A 20,859-nucleotide genomic window follows, 5' to 3' on the forward strand; every position below is an offset into this window, starting at 1 on the left:
AACTTATTAGAAATACAGTTCCTTTTACTGTCTGAAATGTAGTTAGCATAATTAATTACGTGACCTTTATAGCTGAACAATAATTGCATTTATAATTAGATACTTCTTCGGGCTATCGCGTCGTACTATATAGTTCGCATGTAAATATAATAGAAAATGCTGGTCTGCTTTGGTACAGTACTAGTTCACATGTAAATATATCAGAAAATGTTTACCTTCATTGATACACTTCTAGTTTATATGTTAATATATCAGAAAAGGTATAGTCGTATATCAGAAAATGTTTGTCTGATTTGGTACAGTACTGCTTTGGTAAAGTGTTCATATGTAAATATATCAGAAAATGTTTGTATGTAAATATATCAGAAAGTTTTGCAAGATCTCATTTTAAACGAGATTGTAAACGTGAACAACTTCTCCAAGGCCAACTACAACCATTTTGTTTCCCATCGGCTCTATAGCGACATCTTGCGGAGATATTGGAACCAAAATCGACTTTATGAGCGTTCCATCTGGAGAAATTTGAAGAACTTGCCCCGAGTCATGAGAGCAGACGTAAATATTCCCTTGACAATCAAGCGCCATTCCACGAAGATCCGTTCGTCTGTACGTGTTTCGAAATACCTGCTTTCCTGCTCCATTATAGCAAGCAATGGTATCTCGATCAGACATGTAGATGTAATTTTTCACGGAGTCATAAGCCACGCCTCCTAACCCTTTGTAATCTCGTTTACGGGTGATGGTTCTTTCTACACGACCATTCTTTTCTATGATAGACAAACTTCTACAAGCTTTTGAGTAGCATATACCGACAAGTTTCCCGCGGTAACTACTTATTCTATACGCCTTAAAGGAGGTGTGTAGTTCCCGGATATTTGCCAAGAATTTGCCATCCAATGACATAAGCTTGATAACGCATTCTTCCGGAAGTGCTATTGCGGCCATTTTGTCTGGTAGCATGCAGACTCCGCGGGGAGGTGAATTTAACTTCGAAGATGACCGAAACATTCCGAATGCGTCAAACAGCTTCACAGAGCAGTTGTTGAAATCAGACAATATAATTTCACCGGTATCGGATATGTCCACCGAATTGAAGATGCTACCGTTCCGATCGCCTTTGATTTTACCGTTTATAATTCCATTCTTCTGTGCAGAACAGTGCCTGAAGGGTTTGGACATTTCGCGTTTTTCAGTGATTTCAACATAGCCCATTCGATCAACCATTTTTGCCATTCGAACGAGATTTTCGTCAGCTGTAAACATCAGATCAATGTCCTTGTAGTCAATTCGCTCGTTGTCAGCCATATTTTCGTATTTTTCCACTTCATCCTTGAGCGTCTGTGTGACTAAGACTTGCTGGTAATCGGTCCCGCTTTCTAATGTATTTTGAATAGTTGACAGAGTACTTTGTATAGAATCTCTAAGTCCCTTACTGCGGTCTATTTTCCCTTGTAAGATGTCTTCATAATCACGACAAACGGCGTCAATTTCTTCTTTCATCTTTTCCTCCAGTTCATCAAGAAGTTGTATTATAGACATCTTCAACTTAGAAACCTCGTCTAGAATTCCCTCTTTCTTCGTGATCAGCCTATTTTTCGACTGTTCCTTGATAGATAAGACATGGTCTACAATGTTGATGCAATGCCTTAGTCTTTGCTGCAACGATTTGTTAGTTTTCTGAGACCTATGTGTCTGGGCGACTCTGTCAACGCCCAGTATGGTATCACAGCGTCGATGATGGATTGCCACACAGGTGTTACACACCATTGTCTGGTGGTCTTGGCAGTATAGATCTAACAATTTACCCCGATGTTCTGGGCAGATTTCACGGGATCGGATCATGTGTATGGGTTTTTCCTTTACGTCATCAATATCCATCAACGCGTGTGTTTTAGTTATCCTCATTCCTCGGTGACTTTTCGTGCACATATCACATAGAGACTCTCTGCACGTGGGGCAATAGTATAAAGCCTGAACGACCTCGTCATTTGCTGAACATGGGTTACACTTTTTATCATTACGTAGTGTTAACGCCATGGACCGATCATTGCTTTTATTAAATTGCTCCGCAAACTCGTCCATGGACGATCTTCTAGATCGTGACGTCATAGTTACAGACCCGCCTGGCAATTCGGGGGCCCACTCTCCACTTTCGTTCTCAGCTTTTTCAGATTTAGGAACTGGGTTTATCTCCTGACAAACTGGACACGGAAAGAACCTACTCTTACCTCCCGGAAGTTTAGCTATGTAAATATCCAAGCAAGTTTCACAGAAGGAATGCAGACAAGTCAAGCTCTTTGGGTTTTTAAAACGGCTATGACACAATTGGCAGTTAAGAAGTTCGTCCGAAAAAGCGTTAATGGATGATTTTCTCGGTGTAACGCGGGTTTGCGTTAACTTAAAAGTCTCGCCAACTTCCGAGTCTGTATCCATTTGGGACAGACGCGAAAACATTCTGAAGTTTTATTAGTGCAAAACCTTTTGATAAAACCATGTCATCACATTTTATATAATCCCATTCAATAACACAAACGTATTGTCATTGTATTTAAGTGAAATTACTTTTAATGTTTTAAACGGGACATTTGTTTAAATGCTTGAAAGAGCGGTTTCGAAGCGGGTGACCAAGGAATCGCTGGATCGGTCGGCTGCACAGCATTGTACAAGTTGTTAAGATATTCGCTGTTTCTTTTGTCTGATTTTATTTCTTTTGTTTCATTAATCGTTGTGCTTTATTACTACATTGTTTAAGTAGATACTATTACTAATGTTTGACGGTATTAGAGTATGACGACGCATATTTGAAAGTAACATTAACTTTCTTAAAGGAGCTTCACTGTAACTTTCTTAAAGAAGCTTCACCGAAGTACAAAAGCCTAAAAACATAAAATTTGTAAATCTTACGAAGATAAACAAGGGTACATAAAATGGGAAAATAATCTTTAAAAATTAACAAATAAAATATATTTGCATAATTCAATTTTTTAATGTCCATGTTAAGTTATGCAATGACGGGAGTTTAACGCGTTACGCTTTTCGTTTTTATGTAATTTTGCACAAAAGAAACGATCATTTCATAACAACGTATAGCCAGCAAATAATTTGAAATTCTGCATACAAGTTATTGTATGACAAAAATTTCTAGTTCCGTCATATGAAAAAAACCTCAGTGAAGTCCCTTTAATAATCTATATACATGTATTTTTTCATACATATTGCATATCGAGTTTCAGTTATTACTCGGTTACTAAACTTTTAATGATTGCAATATGTTCTTTTTCAGCATATTTATGTAATCTTAAATTTTATAAAACTGGTTGAGAAAAAAAAATCAGCTTTATATACGTGTTCTTTTTCATATATTGCATAACGAGTTTCAGTGTTTACTCTGTTACCAAACTTTTAATGATTTCAATGCGTCATTTATTTAATTTTAAATTTTATGAAATTGGTCGAGAAAATGTTGGATTGAAACTGTACATTCTCACTGCTCTGTCAGTAGGCAAAACAAAACGCAATGCTTCATATAACATTGACTTAAAACATAACAAATAAAATTTTTTTGAAGTTTAAGACTTCTATTCGATAACAGCTAATTTGTTCCCTTCTATTGTTTTGGGAACGGGTTGCTCAGTGAAGTGCACCTGTAGGATATTAAGTTTAATTTATTTATTTTTCGTTTTTTTTTATAGTTAAGAATAGATTTGTCTTTTTTATGTTACATGTTTAAAGATAGCTCATTAAAGCTCATTGCTCAGTCTTAACATTCCGAGTGGATTCCGAGTACTGGGATAAAGTATGCTCCCGGTATCATTTAAAAGCGTGAAAACGCTTTATTCCTTTCGTCACCCTTGTATCTATTTAACAGTGTTATCAAGGCTTCTATGAAAAATTGTATTTTCACTTTTCATTTGTTACAGGAATCACACAGTCATGCTGATATAAGATTTTTAATGAGAGAGACATCTTAAAAGTGTAAAGGTTTTATCACATATTATCAATCAAAATGAATTTGCGAATATTATTGTAAATGCGGAACATGGTGGAAAAAAAAAAATTACCATACAGCATTTAAATGATCTTTATTACAAATATAAAAGATAAAAATGATACACATATAAAAAGTACAAAAAAGAGATCAAAGAGATCAAGAGATCGTATTTAAAAAAAATCGTCATTCAAATTTATTCCACAAGGGAGATTAACACTACACTTGGTTAAAATGATGTATGTAGAGTTGTCTATCTTGGCGTCCAAATATTTCGTGATTTAGCAAGGGGACTCTTCCCCAGAATCTATAGAAGCGTTTTCCTCTTCAGCTGCACATTGTTCTTGTACCTTAGCTTCATTTTCATACGTTACACCACATACAGGCATCCAGTAAAACAATTTTCGCTCCCATGTTGACCTAAAATTTGAACTTTGTTTGTTGTTGCAAGTTTTCTTTAAGGCTAGCTCTTCTTGAAGTTGTTCCCGCGGGAAAAATGCCGGCTCGGACTGGGACCAATTATAAAGTCTGAAAACGAAATTCAGTGATGTAATTTCATAGTTATCTTCATGTACATCTGTATTTTTGTTTGTAAGAAAGTTGTTTATTTTTAGAATGCAAAGAGTATTCTATTTCATTTATAATTGATCACGTGAGCGAAAAGGTCACTAAAGTTGCACGACTCCAAATGAACGGTTTGAAGTATCTAAAGAAGTTTGGTATCTAGAGATAATCTAATTCGTTTACAGTCCTATATTGAAAAAGATGTTCGTTTTTTTAAAAAGTATTCTGGAATAATCCTGAGAATTTTCACCCATCATGACAACTTCTCTACAAGCAAGAAGTTTAATATTTACAAATTCTTTAAAGATGAACACTCTTGATACTGGGATACCATATGTAATGATTGCAAATAAAATAAAAATAATTGTAAAACAAAACAAATAATTTTACCTAAGGTATTTTACTATAGCAACTCCTGGAATCCACAATGTCGGTGTCAGAATCAAAAACGCTGCAAGAAACTTACACCACCATGGCCACGGCTTTGTTACGTTTTCACCCTAATTAACAACAACAAAAGAATAATTATGTTATTTAGATAACATAATGAAAGGCTTTATTCAAATAAGATATCATTCATTTGTCTTAAATTCTACACAATCGATATTCTTTATAAGTCTTGACTTTCTAATAATTATCTGTCAACATTTTAAATACATTTGCCTGTATATACATACGAAAACAATTTAAGAAAGCACTTAATTTTAAACAAATTCGCAGTTATATGATGATCACTTCCTAAATGTTTTGTATGACAAATCGCAAATTTAGACGATTTATTGGTTATGCAGTTAAGCTTTTGGTTCGTCGCACCAACACAGAAGAAGAAATATGGCGACTTTCCTGCTTTATTTTTTTTCGCGTTCTACCTTAATCCTCACATGCAGAAATTAAAAATCTCTTGCGGGATTCAAGCGTACAGTAGTGAGAGGCAAGTAGTTTGAAGTCAACGATCTTAACCACTCGGCCAGGGATGCCCCTTCATATGACAAAACCGAATATTTTATCGATATTTATAATTAAGAAATAACGAATCTTTTTATCCATATTTAGATCTTTATTTTAAATTAAGTAGTTACGTCGCAAGTTAAATAAGTATTCTTACCAGATGACTGTGCCATGCTTCATAAGTAGTGCCTGTAAACATATTACCAAGACTGGCCAATAATATGACAGTCATAGCAAGAGGTGAAATATACTTCCAACAGGCCATCCAGTACCAGTTTGGCCTTTGTCCAGTCATCAACTCAATGTCGTCACCAAACCTATATATTACATCATCGTGATTATAATCCAAATATGAATGTAAGTAAAAAAATATCCGTCACTTATATGATAAAACAAAAATGTGTCATAGTTCTTATTTGACTTACATCTAAAGATACATGAATATATAAAATAAATTATATTGTTTCCGATATATTAAAGCTTCATTATTACATCAGTACAATATAGAATTTTGATATAGTGAGATAATAACGTTTGATACACATGTATAATACAACAAAGTGCTATTTTACTATTTCATGTGTTTATTTACCTTACACAAAGCAATATTACATTCGTAACAACTCGGCTGTTTCCGACAACTCAGTAAAATCAATATTGGCAATATTAATTTTTTTTAAAGAAACCACATTCAGTTTTAATATTAACCTATCTTCACTTACTACTACTAAATGAAACAGCATCATAGTCAATATTTATTTTATTCATTTATTAATCTATTTGCTGAAATTTTATTAATTTGCATTAAGAATCCTCCTATAACTATCTGCTAAATGTTGTTATACCTTTTCAAGCCGTAGATATACGATACAGCGAGGACCTGGGAGAGAGCGACGATCAGCAAGGGGATATTACCACTGTACTCGTCAAACAAGGTAAATATATACGCCCCTGCCTGGTTAGCAAAACATAGAGACATTACAAACGATCCGCCACATATCCCAGCTGAAATAACGAGTAGATAAACTTTAAATTATGTATTAATGAAATATAATCTATGCCACGTAACATAATATAATTAAATATTGTTTTATATGACTAAATAACAAATAATTGCAGGAGCATATTTAACAAGCCATAATTAACAGATCGTTACATGTGATATAAATGGACACTCTAGAAAGATTTTCAAATAATATTTCAGCATTAAACTAGGATTAAATATACAGTTTATTTCATAAGTGTCAGTTCGTCAGTATTTCTTTAAGGAAAAAAAACAACATCATTTTCATTTCTTTCTTCTTTTTTTTTAATTCTTCTTATTTTTATTTTTTTTTTTTGGGGGGGGGGGTTAGGAGGGGCGTGATGGGTGTTTGTGGGGCGGGGGTAGGATTTGTTTGTTGAGGCAAGATACGATGTCTTGGCTTACACATACATATAAATCATGTTTTACGATATGAACGCCAGATACACACCTGACATAACTCTATCATTACAAAATATAATAACTTTCATTCAAACCACAAACGGCGCCCTGACTAAATGGACATGTATTCATATATACTTACTTAAATATATTGTACAAGGAGACATTTTTAGAAAATAAAGTAATAAAAAACACTTACTAAAATAATGCCATTTCTTAGCTTTGGGTATCAAGTTCAAGTCCATCAAAGAAGTGACGACACTTTCGACCATTCCGAACATACTGTCCAGACCTAGTGTCAGTAACATCAGAAAGAAAAGGACAGACCAAAGTTGAGCAACCGGAAATTGATTGATAGCTTCGGTAAATGCCATAAACACGAGTCCGGTACCAGATGCCGACTGAAAACAGAAACATTAATTTATTTATACAATATGTCTAAACATAATAATGTGCAATTAATATGATAATAAATTATCTTATATACACAATATAATATGTTTGAGATGAGCCGGTCATTCATCTTTCTTTATTCTTAACTTCTCATACTTGATGGTGTTTCGGTTTATGCTCTGGCCGCTGACAGCAACATGGAACAATCTTATGTCACCCTCGGTTTTAAAGTTGATTGGTCTACAAAGGGCACATTTTCCATATGTATTTCAAATACATGTTTTGGAAATAAAAAAAATACAAATGGATCACTCGTATATAAAGTTGTTATAAAATAATTTCTTGAAATAAAAATGTGTAAAGAGCTCAAGGTGATTTAGTGTGTACATTTATACGATGAATAATAATATTTTGTTTTAGAACAGTTCATTATCATGTATAGATATGTACTATTGGATCATGTATCTACCACTGACCAACAACATCTATATATGAGCCGCGTCACGACAAAACCAACATAATGGCATCCGCGCAGTCTGATCAGGATCCATGCTGTTCGCTATCAGTATCTCTATTTTTATAGAGTTGGTAAGCGAACAGCATGGATCCTGATCAGACTGTGCAGATGCGCAGGCTGGTCTGGATCCATGCTGGTCGCAAACCCATTATGTTGGTTTTGTCGTAACGCGGCTCATATAATTTGTTCGTGGTTTGTTGTCTTGTAATAATAATCAACATGATTATTCATGGTATTACATCAATCCATTATGGACAAATTCACTTTAAGAATGAGATACCTTAGTTTTATTGTGTGACTCGCTACAGTAGAACTTTGTTAACATGACCGATTCTTTTCCAATAGTGGTTATTATAATGAGGTGGTCTCTATCTCAGGAAAAGCTTTACCTTTTCTATTTCCTGCTTCAAATCACAGGTTGGCAGTTCCGGCATTTCTCCGACTACAGTATACCAGGTGTTGGTATCGTTATTAAACATCGTGAAGTTAACTAAGGTCCCAGTTGTCGGTAGTTCACTGTATGTACTGTTGAATAATCTCTGAAGCTCCGCGTTTCGCTCCATCATACAATTATTAAAACTCTGTGTTGCCTTAAATCCTGACAAAAATGAAAACAAAATACACAAACTGACACACAAATAAAAATTCACTGTGATAGAAAACGACAATGTTCAATAATTTCGTGTAATTAGGATTCTGCTACTATAAATAGATTCATTTAACGTGTGTAACGCAACGGAAAAACAAAAGGACATCAACATTTAGAAGCTTATAGAAGTATTCAAGTAATATTAGGTCGTTATAAGATTAATAGAATTATTTTAAATCTGCTTTTTTCGAGGGAATCACATAATTCGTTCATATTCTGCAAAACCTCTTACGAGTATCATTGATTGCATGTCAACAATGTTGGATCTTGAATGATAAAGTATACGGTATAAAATTCTTTTTATATATATAGCGTGTGAAAGTTAATTTACCTAGAATAGAAAATACGACTACTCCAGCGAAGACGGACGTTCCGCAATTTACAACAGACACTAGCACAGCATCTTTAAAACAATTGTTCCTTACAGGCATGTAGGATGCGAAGGCAATCAAACCTCCGAATGCCAAACCGAGGCTGAAGAATATCTGAGTAGCTGCATCCAACCATACTTGAGGATCTACAAGCCTGCCAAACTTAAATGATAAACAATACCAAATAAGAGCAAATAAGCTGCAAAAACAAACATATAAAATAAAAAAGTGTACCTATCACTTATTACACAAAGCAAATTGTATACTTTAAAATACAAAAGCACTTCAAAGGCATACAATATATCGATAGTTTTCACCCTAGTTACCTCCCCCGTCGTTCCGTTCCGGAAGAGGCTCCACTGTTGGGCACCGCGTTTCCACCATATGAGATTTACAGTGTCTGTGTGCCTTATTTTAAAGTCATTGCCAAAGAAAATATTGTTTGTGAATTAAAATCTGGTCATTTCAAGAAATTTCAAATTCATACTAGATAAAATCTCATTTAAATTCATAATTAAAATTTAAAATAGCCTATCAAATGACCGCTATGAGGTCCAACTAGTTATATACTGGAGTCGAGATAATGTGTTATTTCTTATGTATCGGCAAGATGGAAAATCTAGTCAAAAGCAGACGACACTTCTAGACACTTCTAGTTCATCATAAAGAATTAAGCGTGTATTTTGTACTTACGTCAGGAACAAAGAAGTGATGTACACCATGTTGAAATCCATCCAAGGTCACTCCCCGGAAGAAGAAAATCACCAGGACCAGGTAGGGGAATGTTGCCGTAAAATAAACAACCTGGGAATAGAAAAAGTTTGTAGAATGAGAAAGAGAAAATGTTCATAAATATCATACATGTAGTTTTTTTTTTTTTTTTTGGGGGGGGGGGGGGGGGGGGGTTTTTTTTTTTTTTTTTTTTTTTTTCTTTTTTTTTTTTTTGTCGTTATTATTTTAATGTTATTTGTGTTGTTGTTGTTACTATTGTTGTTGTTATCAGAATCAGAATCATCATCATCATCATCATCATCATTATTATCATTTGCATTCTTTTTCATTTAGCCTTATTTTTCTTTTTCAAAATAAAATAATTTTGAATCTATGAATATTTACCTTTCCACTAGAGGCTATTCCTTTGAAGATGCAGACAAATACAATAATCCAGGCAACCAGTAACGATACAACAATCCACCAGTTCATGCTGCCACCGTCGGCAACGTCACCTGCTATATTTAACGTCTCCCGGTACCAGAAATATGTCGTCGGACTACTTATCTGAAATACAATTTATTATATCATATTTGATAAAAAAAATAGTCATTAAACAATGAGAAATAACCATGAGAAACTAAAAGAAAATGATTAAGTAATTCGCTAGCTTCGTGAATGATCTTTTGAAAAATGACCGGTAATTATCGATAATAAATGTTGCATTTTGTTGTTCATCATCATCATCATCATCATCATCATCATCATCATCATCATCATCATCATCATCATCATCATCATCATCATCATCATCATCATCATCATCATCATTATTATTATTATTATTAACATCATCAACATCAGCACCATCATTATCATTAATATAGTCATCATAAGAATCATTACCATCAACAAAATCATATTTTAATCATTATCATGGACACTAACATCATCATAAATAACAATAAAAATGTCATTATCAACAAAAACGTCGTTATCATATTTATGTTATGTGTATAGAGACAAATGTGTGTCATTTAAACCAAAGTGAGACTATTTATCCCGATCTCATCCTGTCTGAATCTGATATAGACATTCTGAAACTTACCTGGCATTCTTCTTCTACAACTGTCACATTGCCGACGGTTCTTGTCGGACATTCAGCCCAAGGTAGAGGAGACATGAAACTTTGCACGAGATAGTAGAGGCACCATGCGATGATCGTGTTGTAGTAAAACCCTACCCAGAACGATACTATCGCGCTGGCAATACCGATACCGCCTAGATACGGCGATATATCGTTCCAGACGCCGACGGCGCCTTTTCTTAGTCTCTGTCCCAGTGCAAGCTCGAGATAAAATATCGGGATACCCTCTATAGCCAACATTATTGTATATGGTATGAGGAATGCACCTGTGTTAAGAAAATAGTATGCAGAAATTGTTAATAGAAATAAATCAGTTGTTATATTTTTTATTTATCTCATTTGATTATTGATTTTTTTAAAATTTTATTTCATCATATGAAAATATGTGATCACTGACGGGATGCTTATTTAGATAAGTTATATGACTATATGTATATCATTTCGTGGCACTAGTTGGAGGGTTCAAGAAAAACATACTATTATAAAACAGATTTTTTTTTATATCCTACAAAGCTACAAGGAACAAACATAGGTTTTAGATTCAACTTTATATACCGTAATTAAAAAAAAATTAAATACCTCCACCGTTTTTCTGCGCCAGATAAGGAAAACGCCAAACATTTCCTAGCCCGACGGCAAAACCGACGACGGCTAGAATATACTGAGCCTTATTGTCCCAGGATTCCCGGCTGTCTTCGGAACCTGTCGTCTCCGTATCATTTGAACCTAAAAGAAAATGTAAAGAAAATTTGTGTTGCTTTTAATTGCAAACACTAAAATTTCATTTAACTAGACTCGCGTTCATTGGACTTAGGATAAGAATATGTCTGCAAATACAGTAATTCCCTGAAAATGCGTGACAACAATTTCATATGGTTTCATTACTGAAGTCAAAAATCGCCCGAAATTGTGGGAGGGGAAATGTCTGGATTTTTTTGTCAAAATCATCATTATTACCAGAAATAATTATATGCTTGTACCTTTATTCTGGATATGTTGGTCCCAGTTTGATTGGGCCATGTACGTCATGGACAATAATTTGAAATAAACTGATAATTGTAAGTGTTCAACTGAAATCTTATAAAATAGTAGAATTTTTATGTAACACTGTGTGCGTAACCTAAGTTAATATATTCAAATTGAGGAACTACGATTGCTTGTTAATTCAACAACAATAATATAAACCGAGCTAGATGTCGGCGATCTACCAACAATCGTTCCAATGAAATAAAATATTTGAAAATAAAAGTCCGAAATTTATTTGATAGAGATTATGAATTTAGACAATATGAACTAACCTTTTCGTTGTTTGATAATAAGCCCATCGGTCGAATCTGCTGCCACTGCTGCCTCCGACTTGATCATTTCAGCTCGTTTCATATCCATCCTGAAATTCTGTTCCTTCTTTATCTAGTTAACCCTTTTGATTATGTACAATTTTGAAAGCATCTATGTAGTCCACAGTGAAAAAGTTTGCGTCGTGCACCAAATGAGAAATAGAAAGACACTCAAAAAATCGCACGGACTGTACGTAGGATATCAGATTAATTAATGCGAACAATAAGAAAATATGCATGTGCACATGAACAGCTGTTGATGGTCTGATTGCAAAACTAACACCTACTGTGTCCAGTTCTCGTCTGCTTCTGTTATTTTCATCATGTATATTACTCTGTTAATTGGTGTTACGCAACAAGTGGCGCAATGAGATCGATATCTCAACTGACTGTCATTCAAAAATTATTTCATTTCCCCCCGAAGGCACGATTAACGTGTTGGTGTTTGCTTACGCTGACCAATGTTCCTTTATCAACATAAATTCAAATAGTGAAGGTCATTCGGTGCATACAAATTAAGTACGAGATAAAAATTCTTTACTTATAATTTAACTTGTGGAGAACTTGCTTCTTTTGTGTATGTATATACACTCAAATTATTTCGTAATTTAAATAATAATTGAGACTTGATTCTGAAGATAGTGTTAAAACAAATATATGTATATTTAAGTTAGAATTAAACTTTTTGACACAAGATTTTTTTTCCAGTAGACAGTATATTGAGCACTGATTTTTCCGTCATAGTATTTTCCTTCAGGTTATTATCCGTTTAAGTTATTTACTTGGTTGATAAAATATGATATGAATTGAATTATCTCCATTTATTTATTCATTTACACCCCCATTCCATGCATATTATAATATGATACTAAACCGGAACTTGCACATTACATGTTACTATACACTGGGATGTATCGTATGTTCCAGCTATACAATTAAAAAGAGGAAACTGATAGGAAACGAAAACCGTTTGTGTTTATGTTGTGCAGTCGAAAAAACAGATTAATTTTTTATTAAAAACTTTTGCTGCATTAAAACCCATAATTGCTATATATATGACATGAAAAGAAATACAAATATAGTTCAATCATACGGTATTAAAGTATATTTAATTTTGTCATATAAGATAACGAGTTTTAAATTTCAAGAAATATCGACATTTTCAAAGATTTACCAATACGTGTATTTTATAATAAAAAAAGCCGTTGTAGATAGTTTCATCATTATTTCAATATATATGACTGTTTTAGCATAAATCAAGGTACATTGCATATATATTTACATAATACCGGTGTATTAATTAATAATATACCTTATTAATCCTGTGTTGATATAGTCATATTGAGGAAACTTTGTATGAAATTATTTTTACAGTCCTTTCGTTGAAATATACAATATACTTCTTAATTTAATAATGCTATATTAGGTTTCCAATATGTTTCATATCTGGGTGACTGATGATACTTATCAGTTATTATTGCAACAGAAACAATATCTTCTGGTTTTGAAAAATATGATTAGTGTTACAGGTTTTTTTAAACAATGTGTATTAAGTATAACTGCCTAAAAACAATTTGTTTATTTCCCGAAAAAAAAATCAACATTAATTAGTCTGTATTATACAAATCACCTACAATTATGCAGAAGTCAGATATGAACCAAGCTCGCCACCACCCCCTACCCAAAGGAGAATCGCGGGTTTTGACTTTGCCTTATAACCTCCTGGTAAACACCTGCAATGCGGGATCATTCTGATGGTTATTTATTTATTTATTTATTTATTTATTTATTTATTTATTTATTTATTTATTTATTTATTTATTTATTTATTTATTTATTTCTCAAAACCTTATGTTTTTTCTTGTTTTTTTTCTATCTCGGTATCTTGTTACGGTTTCCGAAAAGATATTCATTTGCTAGATCTATATATGTATGAACTTTTTTTCCATCTTTATCTCTGTTGGTAATTTGTATAAATATAGTGAATAGGTATTTTGTATGGTATTTAAAACAAAACAACAGCATTTTGCTACCTTTACGTCACATAACTGCATGTTCAGGACATACTTTTAACATGCACTTTATCCATTATTTAACATCACAAATCACACGTTAGATATTTCTAAAGACTAAAAAATAGGGATTTCTGAGACATAAAGTGCCTTAAAATACCACTTATAGATACCATGCTTTGCAAGTTGAAGATAAAAAAAATTCCCTTCTACCCCCAGCACTGCCTGCCCCAGTGAAAATTTTTGGTATATTACTATAATCTTATTTCTTTTCGTTCAAGCGCTTTATTTCTTCTACATAAATGTTTGTTCAGCAAATCGGTTTTTAGAGCTTTCTACATCTACGCTATATACCGATCTAAAATGGTTGAATTTGCAAGTTAACAGTGGAAAGCACCGCATTAAAATTGTTTCACTTCGTGCGCTATTATATGAACGGACAGGGACATCGGAAGAACGAACAAACCTCCGCCAGTCAGGGCACCGATGGCCAGGGATATAAAGTTTAAAGCTGAACTAATTTTATCAAAAAACCTATTTACACTAACTTAAACAATTTGGTCATGGAAGTCCAATAAAAGTGCATTTACATATTTTCCGTAATCACATGAAACCATGTTGCTAAATTACTTTTTTGTTTATATAAGGTGTTTTTGTTGGAAACCCCGACATATTGGTATGTAATTAAGATGGCAATTTAAAAGTAAGGATAACTATGACAAATTCATTGAATGCTTTAGAAAACATAGGAACAGAACTTTAACTTAACTCGCCAAAAAAGTGTCTTGTTTAATGTTTACAGAGATTGATCACCAAGGATTCCATGCATTATTTCGATATGATATCCAACATTTAAATTTTAAAAAGTTTCCGTTCATTTACCAAAAGATTCATGCATTATTTTGATATGACATCTTATTTTCAGTTTTGACTTTCAATCTAAAGATATCTGCCATCATTACAGTATCTGTCATGACTGGTGCCGGTTATACAGTATGATCAAGGTTCCGATTATACACCGTGATTAAAACTCGTAACAGAGCCAATCATACTAAGAAAATATTGAAGAAACAAAAAGAATTGTTTGTGTTTTCAATTTATTCAACAATTATCATTTGATGTCTATACGTACAATAAATATGTTTTAAGTATCATATATGAAAAAAAAAATAAAAAAAAAGATAAGACCTATCACGGATTTATATCCGTGGACTTAAAAAAATAATGAATATATATTGCAATGAAAAAAGTATACAATGCTGAATTGCTAAACTAATGTTTAATTTATTATTGAATAATCAAAATGAATATATTTTAAGTATCACTGATGAAAAATTATTAAGACATCAAATTCAAAGCTATAATAATGCATCTAAGTAAGGTAGTTTTTGTTATCAGTTTCAGCAGATATTTACAAGTCTGTTTTGATCATTTAATCTACTTCTTCGACGGTAGGTCCACCTTGTCCAGCTCCCGTATTCTGATGCTGACCTTGATTTTTTCCTCCGTGAAGTTTAACCATGATAGGTGATATTTTCTTCTGGATTTCCTCAAGTTTGTATTCAAACTCCTCTTTTTCGGCTGTTATATTATTGTCTAGCCATTTCACGCATTCTTCGCACGTGTTTTTCACAATTTCCTTGTCTTCAGACGACAATTTATCGTCTGTCACTTCTAATACAGACTGTTTCACACTGAACACATATGCTTCAAGTTTGTTTCGTGCATCCACTCTTTGTCTTTGTTTCTCGTCCTCTTCGCGATATTTCTCTGCTTCATTCACCATTCTGTCGATATCATCTTTTGAAAGTCGACCACGCTCATTCTTTATCGTAATTTTGTTCATTTTATTGTTACTCTTATCTTGAGCAGAAACATTTAAAGTTCCATTAGCGTCAATATCGAAAGTCACCTCAATTTGTGGCACTCCACGTGGTGCTGGTGGAATTCCGGTGAGGTCAAAGCGTCCTAGTAAATTGTTGTCCTTGGTCATTGCTCTTTCACCTTCAAATACCTGAATACTGACAGCTGGTTGATTGTCAGAATATGTTGTAAATATCTGAGACGCTTTCGTCGGTATTTTGGTATTTCGTTCAATGATTTTCGTCATAACACCACCTGCTGTTTCAATACCAAGTGAGAGCGGAGCAACATCGACTAGAAGAACATCTTTGATTGCTTCTGATGTATCACCAGAAAAAAGGGGTGCCGGGGACGCGGGGGCCAAATTTTGCTACAGCCTCTTTCAGGGTTTGAAGTTTTGTTCAGTTTTTTTACCTTTCCCAAAAAGCCCTTGAAAAACATTTTCTAAATTTCTTCGGTTCTTGTTGTTTACCAAAAAGAAAAACCCTTCTTTGTTTTCTTAAAATTTTATCAAGTTTTTGCATCACGGAGGTTTTTTTCCAAAGGGGTTCCATAGTTGCCCCGAAAACAGATCAAAAATCAAAATTTCGCCTTGCTTTTTGGAAATTTTGGAAATAAAAAGTCAATACCTTAAAAACAAAAAAGGTAAAATTTCCCAAAAATTTGGGCCTTCGGCACTGCTGGGAAAATTTTTGGGCTTTGCTCGCTCACAGCCCGTTCCCCAATCGACCCCAACTTCGGGGCATTTTTACTATGCCCTTTTTTAAATGTTTACGTTTAAACTCCTCAACAAAGTGATTGACCATTCTGTTATCAAAATCCTCACCTCCAAGATGTGTATCTCCTGCTGTAGATCTGACCTCGAAAATAGATCCTTCATCAATTGTAAGAATGGACACATCAAATGTCCCTCCTCCAAGGTCAAATATTAAAACATTCTTTTCATCGTTTAAGTTTTTATCAAGTCCATACGCTAAGGCAGCGGCTGTCGCTCGTTGATGATTCTCATTACATTAAGTCCAGCAATTGCCCCGGCATCTTTTGTGGCGAGTCTTTGAGCGTCATTGAAGTAAGCTGGAACTGTCACAACAGCGTTTTTAATTTTCTGACCAAGATATGCTTCTGCAGTTTCCTTCATTTTTGTCAGAACCATTGAACTAATCTTCCTTCCGTGCAAAAGGTTTTTTCTCTCCTTTGTATTCGCTCGGATTTTTGGTTTGCCCCCGTCATTGACGATTTTTAAACGGCCAATTTTTGGCATCATTTTGAAACACTCTGGTCCCTCGAACTTGCGACCTATCAGGCCGCTTTGCGTCAAAGATGTGTTTGCCGGGTTCATTGCTGCTTGATTTTGGCCGCATAACCAATTAATCTTTTCGGAGTCTGTGAACCGCGACGTAGCTAGGCGTGGTCCTGTTGCCCCTGGTCATTTGCGATGATTTCCACTTTCCCGTGCTGGAATACGCCCCAACACAAGAATATGTGGTTCCGAGATCTATTCCCCTATCGCTGGCGCACTCATGATTTAATTAATGATTTCTCAATTAAATAAATGTAGAAATTAAATAAATGTAGATAATTATATTTTATTAATATAATTTCTTTATTCTAGTTGCAATATAGTTTTCCTTCTTTCAACTTTGTATGAAACTGCGCTGGTTTCTTTGCTTATATATAGTTTTTGAATTTTCGAGATTGTTCCAGATGATACGATTTGATAGTGTGGATTGATCTGGAAAGATTAATAATATTCTAAAAATAGAATCTAGAACAATCTAGTACAAAGAAGAATAATCCATACGACCTTACGCAGGTAGTCAAGGGAGATAATTTTGTTTAGTTCGCGATCACAACACTAGTATACGGCGACACGACGTATTAATTAGTAATTAATTGATTCCTTTATTAAAGAAAATGAATACAAAAGAATGAGAATCACTTAAACATTTATTTGACAAGTTATATTTGGTTGTTTAGGTACTTGTACCCGAACTCTTCTAAAAAAAAACTATTTTATCAGGTTACACATGAAACAAGAATAATCCCTTTAATCTCATTTAAAGCTTTTGACAAAGGGTTCTGTAACACATGCTTTCTTGTCTCCATCGTAAAAATGTGTTACATATTTACTGGAATTTGACACTAGATCTAGCAAGATTTTATGTTTTTGATTACCCCATAATTTACTTTTGGAAATTATACAGATAAAATAGCAGGCGCTTTTACAGATCAGAGAAGGGGGGGGGGGGGGGGGAAGGTTCTGATCGACGTAGTTAAATCATAAAATTTTAAGTGCTTATACAATTCCGATTAACTTTCAAGGCGTAATTATGTTTGCATTGTTATGCCAGCATAATTGCAATGTTTCGAACAAGACGCTAGACATTTGATATTTACTTCCTCTAATTGTTTATTATGTAATAAGGACTTTTTCATTTATGAATCTATTTTCCGAAATTTATAAGGACATTACTTTTTAGTAGTTTTTACATTTATTTAAGGCTTATACATACATTAGTCATATAAAATATTATAAATAACCCATATAAGTTTTTAGTACTGAAGCTTCTTTACAAACCAGTATATAGGAAAACTTCAGTCAATAGGTTTTTGTAGTTCTGCCATGTTTACACAAGAAGTAATTTTTAAAAAATAAAGGATAATCAAGTCCATGAAAAGACTCAGTCAAACCGAGGCTGAAACATTTTCAATTTTGTTGGTTTGGGCGTTCTAATTAAAGGGATTCCATTTTTTTTCTTTCTCAATTCTTATATTAATTAAACGCATTTCATTCAGCATTATCTTTATAAATCTGTCACTCTTTTTGAAATGCTTCTGATCACTTTTTTTGTCATATAAAATAATGATTTTCAATTTGTTTGCTGCAATAACTAACTTATAAGGCATATATATTTACCTTTTTGTGACTGTTATTCATTAGAAGATTTCAAAGTAATAAGCCAATCAAATATGCCGTTTAAAACGTTTAAGTTATTCAATCTTATTGATCGATAAATGAAAACGGAAAAAATGGACATCATATTGTTACGATATTGAATCATTTTCACGATTTTTATGAAATGTTCATTGACCGATTATCACGTTATCGTCACCTCACTATCGCTTTATAACCACCTTAATTTCTATATCGCGTTTTCATCAGCCTACAACTACGTCTTCAACACTTTATATACTTTCCTCTTACTACATTATTATGATTGTACCATCCCGTTACAATCAAATTACCATCACCTCACTATCAGATCACGTTACTATCACCTTACTATCAAATAACCATCACTGCATTCTCAGATCACGTTAGCATCACTTCCATCACTGCATTCTCAGATCACGTTAGCATCACTTCCATCACTGCATTGTAAGATCACGTTATCATCACCTTACTATCAAATTACCATCACTGCACTGTCAAATCACGTTATCATCACCTTACTATCAAATTACCAACACTGCACTGTCATATCATGTTATTATCACCTTACTATCAAATTACCAACACTGCACTGTCATATCATGTTATTATCACCTTACTATCAAATTACCAACACTGCACTGTCATATCATGTTATTATCACCTTACTATCAAATTACCAACACTGCACTGTCATATCAAGTTATTATCACCTTACTATCAAATTACCAACACTGCACTGTCATATCATGTTATTATCACCTTACTATCAAATTACCATCACTGCACTATCAGATCACGTTATCATCACCATACTATTACTTAACCATCACTGTATTGACAGATCACGTTATCATCACCTTACTATCAATGCACTGCCAGATCACGTTATCATCCCCTTACTATTACTTAACCATCACTGCATTGTCAGAACACGTTATCATCACCTTACTATCAAATTACTATCACTGCACCGTCAGAGAACGTTATCATCATCTTACTATCAAATTACCATCACAGCACTGTCAGATCACGTTATCATCAGCTTACTATCAAATTACCATCACTGCACTGTTAGATCACTTTATTATCACCTAACGGAATACCTTGACAATTTGTAAAACAGTGTTGTTTAATAATGTTATTATTGAAATGCATTTAAACAAAAGCCATTTTTATGTTTTAGGTAAAATAATGCAATAACAGTTGAGGAATTAAAACATTCATACTTTTACTAATCAATCTTTATTTATTTATTTTTTGTGAAAAAAACTATACTTTCGAAATAAAATTTGCGATTTCCGTGTTATATGTATTGTTTCGTTCCATTTTCTATCATATAGATAAACTGGTATAAATCTTTGTAGAACCAACTTGTAATTAATTCATTTAGATGGTCGTGAATTTCATAATATCTGCTGCCACAAAAGACAATACGGTTTCCCTGAATTGAGAGTGTAATATTCAATTCATGAAGTTGAAATCGTGAATTATTGAATCTTAAATCATGAAGTTCAAGTGAATGTTTAATCGTGAATTTATGAAGTTGAAATCGTAAAATCGTGAATTTCTTATGTTAAAAAACATAAATTCACGATGTTAAAACTTTGAATTCACGAAGATGACATTGATATAATTCACGAAGTTGAAAATTCCCCACCAGCCTTTCCGTACAGTACCAATCTCATTCATAATATTCTTTAAGTTGTCACTGAGATTCATTTAAGTGTAACAAGTAATTAATAAGTATGGTTCTAAACAAAAATCCGAGTCTTAGTAGATGAACCAGATTTACATTTTATTACATATTGATTAATATAAACAAGTGTGTATTAATTCAGGGTAGCTGATAAGAATCGCCACGGGCACAAATGCTATTTTATAGTGTTGATAATTAACTTAAGAAATTCACAGGACCACGGCTTTAACAGAAACCTTGTTATTTTTAGATTTTAATTTAACACAACGCTTCTTGATTTGGTGTTGCTTTTTTGGGGGCTA

At 33.5% G+C, this 20,859-nt stretch overlaps 2 protein-coding genes and 1 pseudogene across 2 annotated transcripts; all 3 read right to left on the reverse strand.

Moving 5' to 3' along the window:
- Positions 1-226: 226 nt before the first annotated feature.
- Positions 227-2,629, reverse strand: LOC132736130 (E3 ubiquitin/ISG15 ligase TRIM25-like). The gene has a single exon (XM_060723211.1). The coding sequence runs from the start codon at positions 2,452-2,454 to the stop codon at positions 388-390; it is 2,067 nt and encodes a 688-aa protein (XP_060579194.1). The 5' UTR covers positions 2,455-2,629; the 3' UTR covers positions 227-387.
- A 1,437-nt stretch (positions 2,630-4,066) lies between these two features.
- Positions 4,067-12,380, reverse strand: LOC132736131 (sodium-dependent neutral amino acid transporter B(0)AT3-like). Its single transcript, XM_060723212.1, has 12 exons — positions 12,013-12,380; positions 11,294-11,440; positions 10,676-10,980; positions 9,973-10,134; positions 9,550-9,660; positions 8,817-9,018; positions 8,226-8,434; positions 7,126-7,327; positions 6,346-6,505; positions 5,658-5,817; positions 4,943-5,052; positions 4,067-4,516 (listed from the first exon to the last, which is right to left on the reverse strand). The coding sequence occupies exons 1-12, from the start codon at positions 12,098-12,100 to the stop codon at positions 4,270-4,272; spliced, it is 2,103 nt and encodes a 700-aa protein (XP_060579195.1). The 5' UTR covers positions 12,101-12,380; the 3' UTR covers positions 4,067-4,269.
- Positions 12,381-15,213: 2,833 nt separating this feature from the next.
- Positions 15,214-17,280, reverse strand: LOC132736132 (heat shock protein 70 B2-like; annotated as a pseudogene).
- Between the last annotated feature and the right edge of the window lie 3,579 nt (positions 17,281-20,859).

This window comes from Ruditapes philippinarum, unplaced genomic scaffold, assembly GCF_026571515.1.
Source record: "Ruditapes philippinarum isolate M1 unplaced genomic scaffold, ASM2657151v2 ctg3312_1_1_1_1, whole genome shotgun sequence".
Lineage (NCBI taxonomy): Eukaryota > Metazoa > Mollusca > Bivalvia > Venerida > Veneridae > Ruditapes > Ruditapes philippinarum.

What these genes read in the sequence shown, in the direction of transcription:
- LOC132736131 (XM_060723212.1), bottom strand. Translation starts at nt 12,100, where the DNA reads ATGGATATGAAACGAGCTGAAATGATCAAGTCGGAGGCAGCAGTGGCA. An exon ending in TTGTAGAAGAAGAATGCCAG is followed by an intron (nt 10,135 to 10,675) that starts GTAAGTTTCAGA and finishes ATTGTATTTCAG; the next exon opens with ATAAGTAGTCCGACGACATA. An exon ending in ATCACTTCTTTGTTCCTGAC is followed by an intron (nt 9,019 to 9,549) that starts GTAAGTACAAAA and finishes TTATCATTTAAG; the next exon opens with TTTGGCAGGCTTGTAGATCC.
- LOC132736130 (XM_060723211.1), bottom strand. Translation starts at nt 2,454, where the DNA reads ATGTTTTCGCGTCTGTCCCAAATGGATACAGACTCGGAAGTTGGCGAG.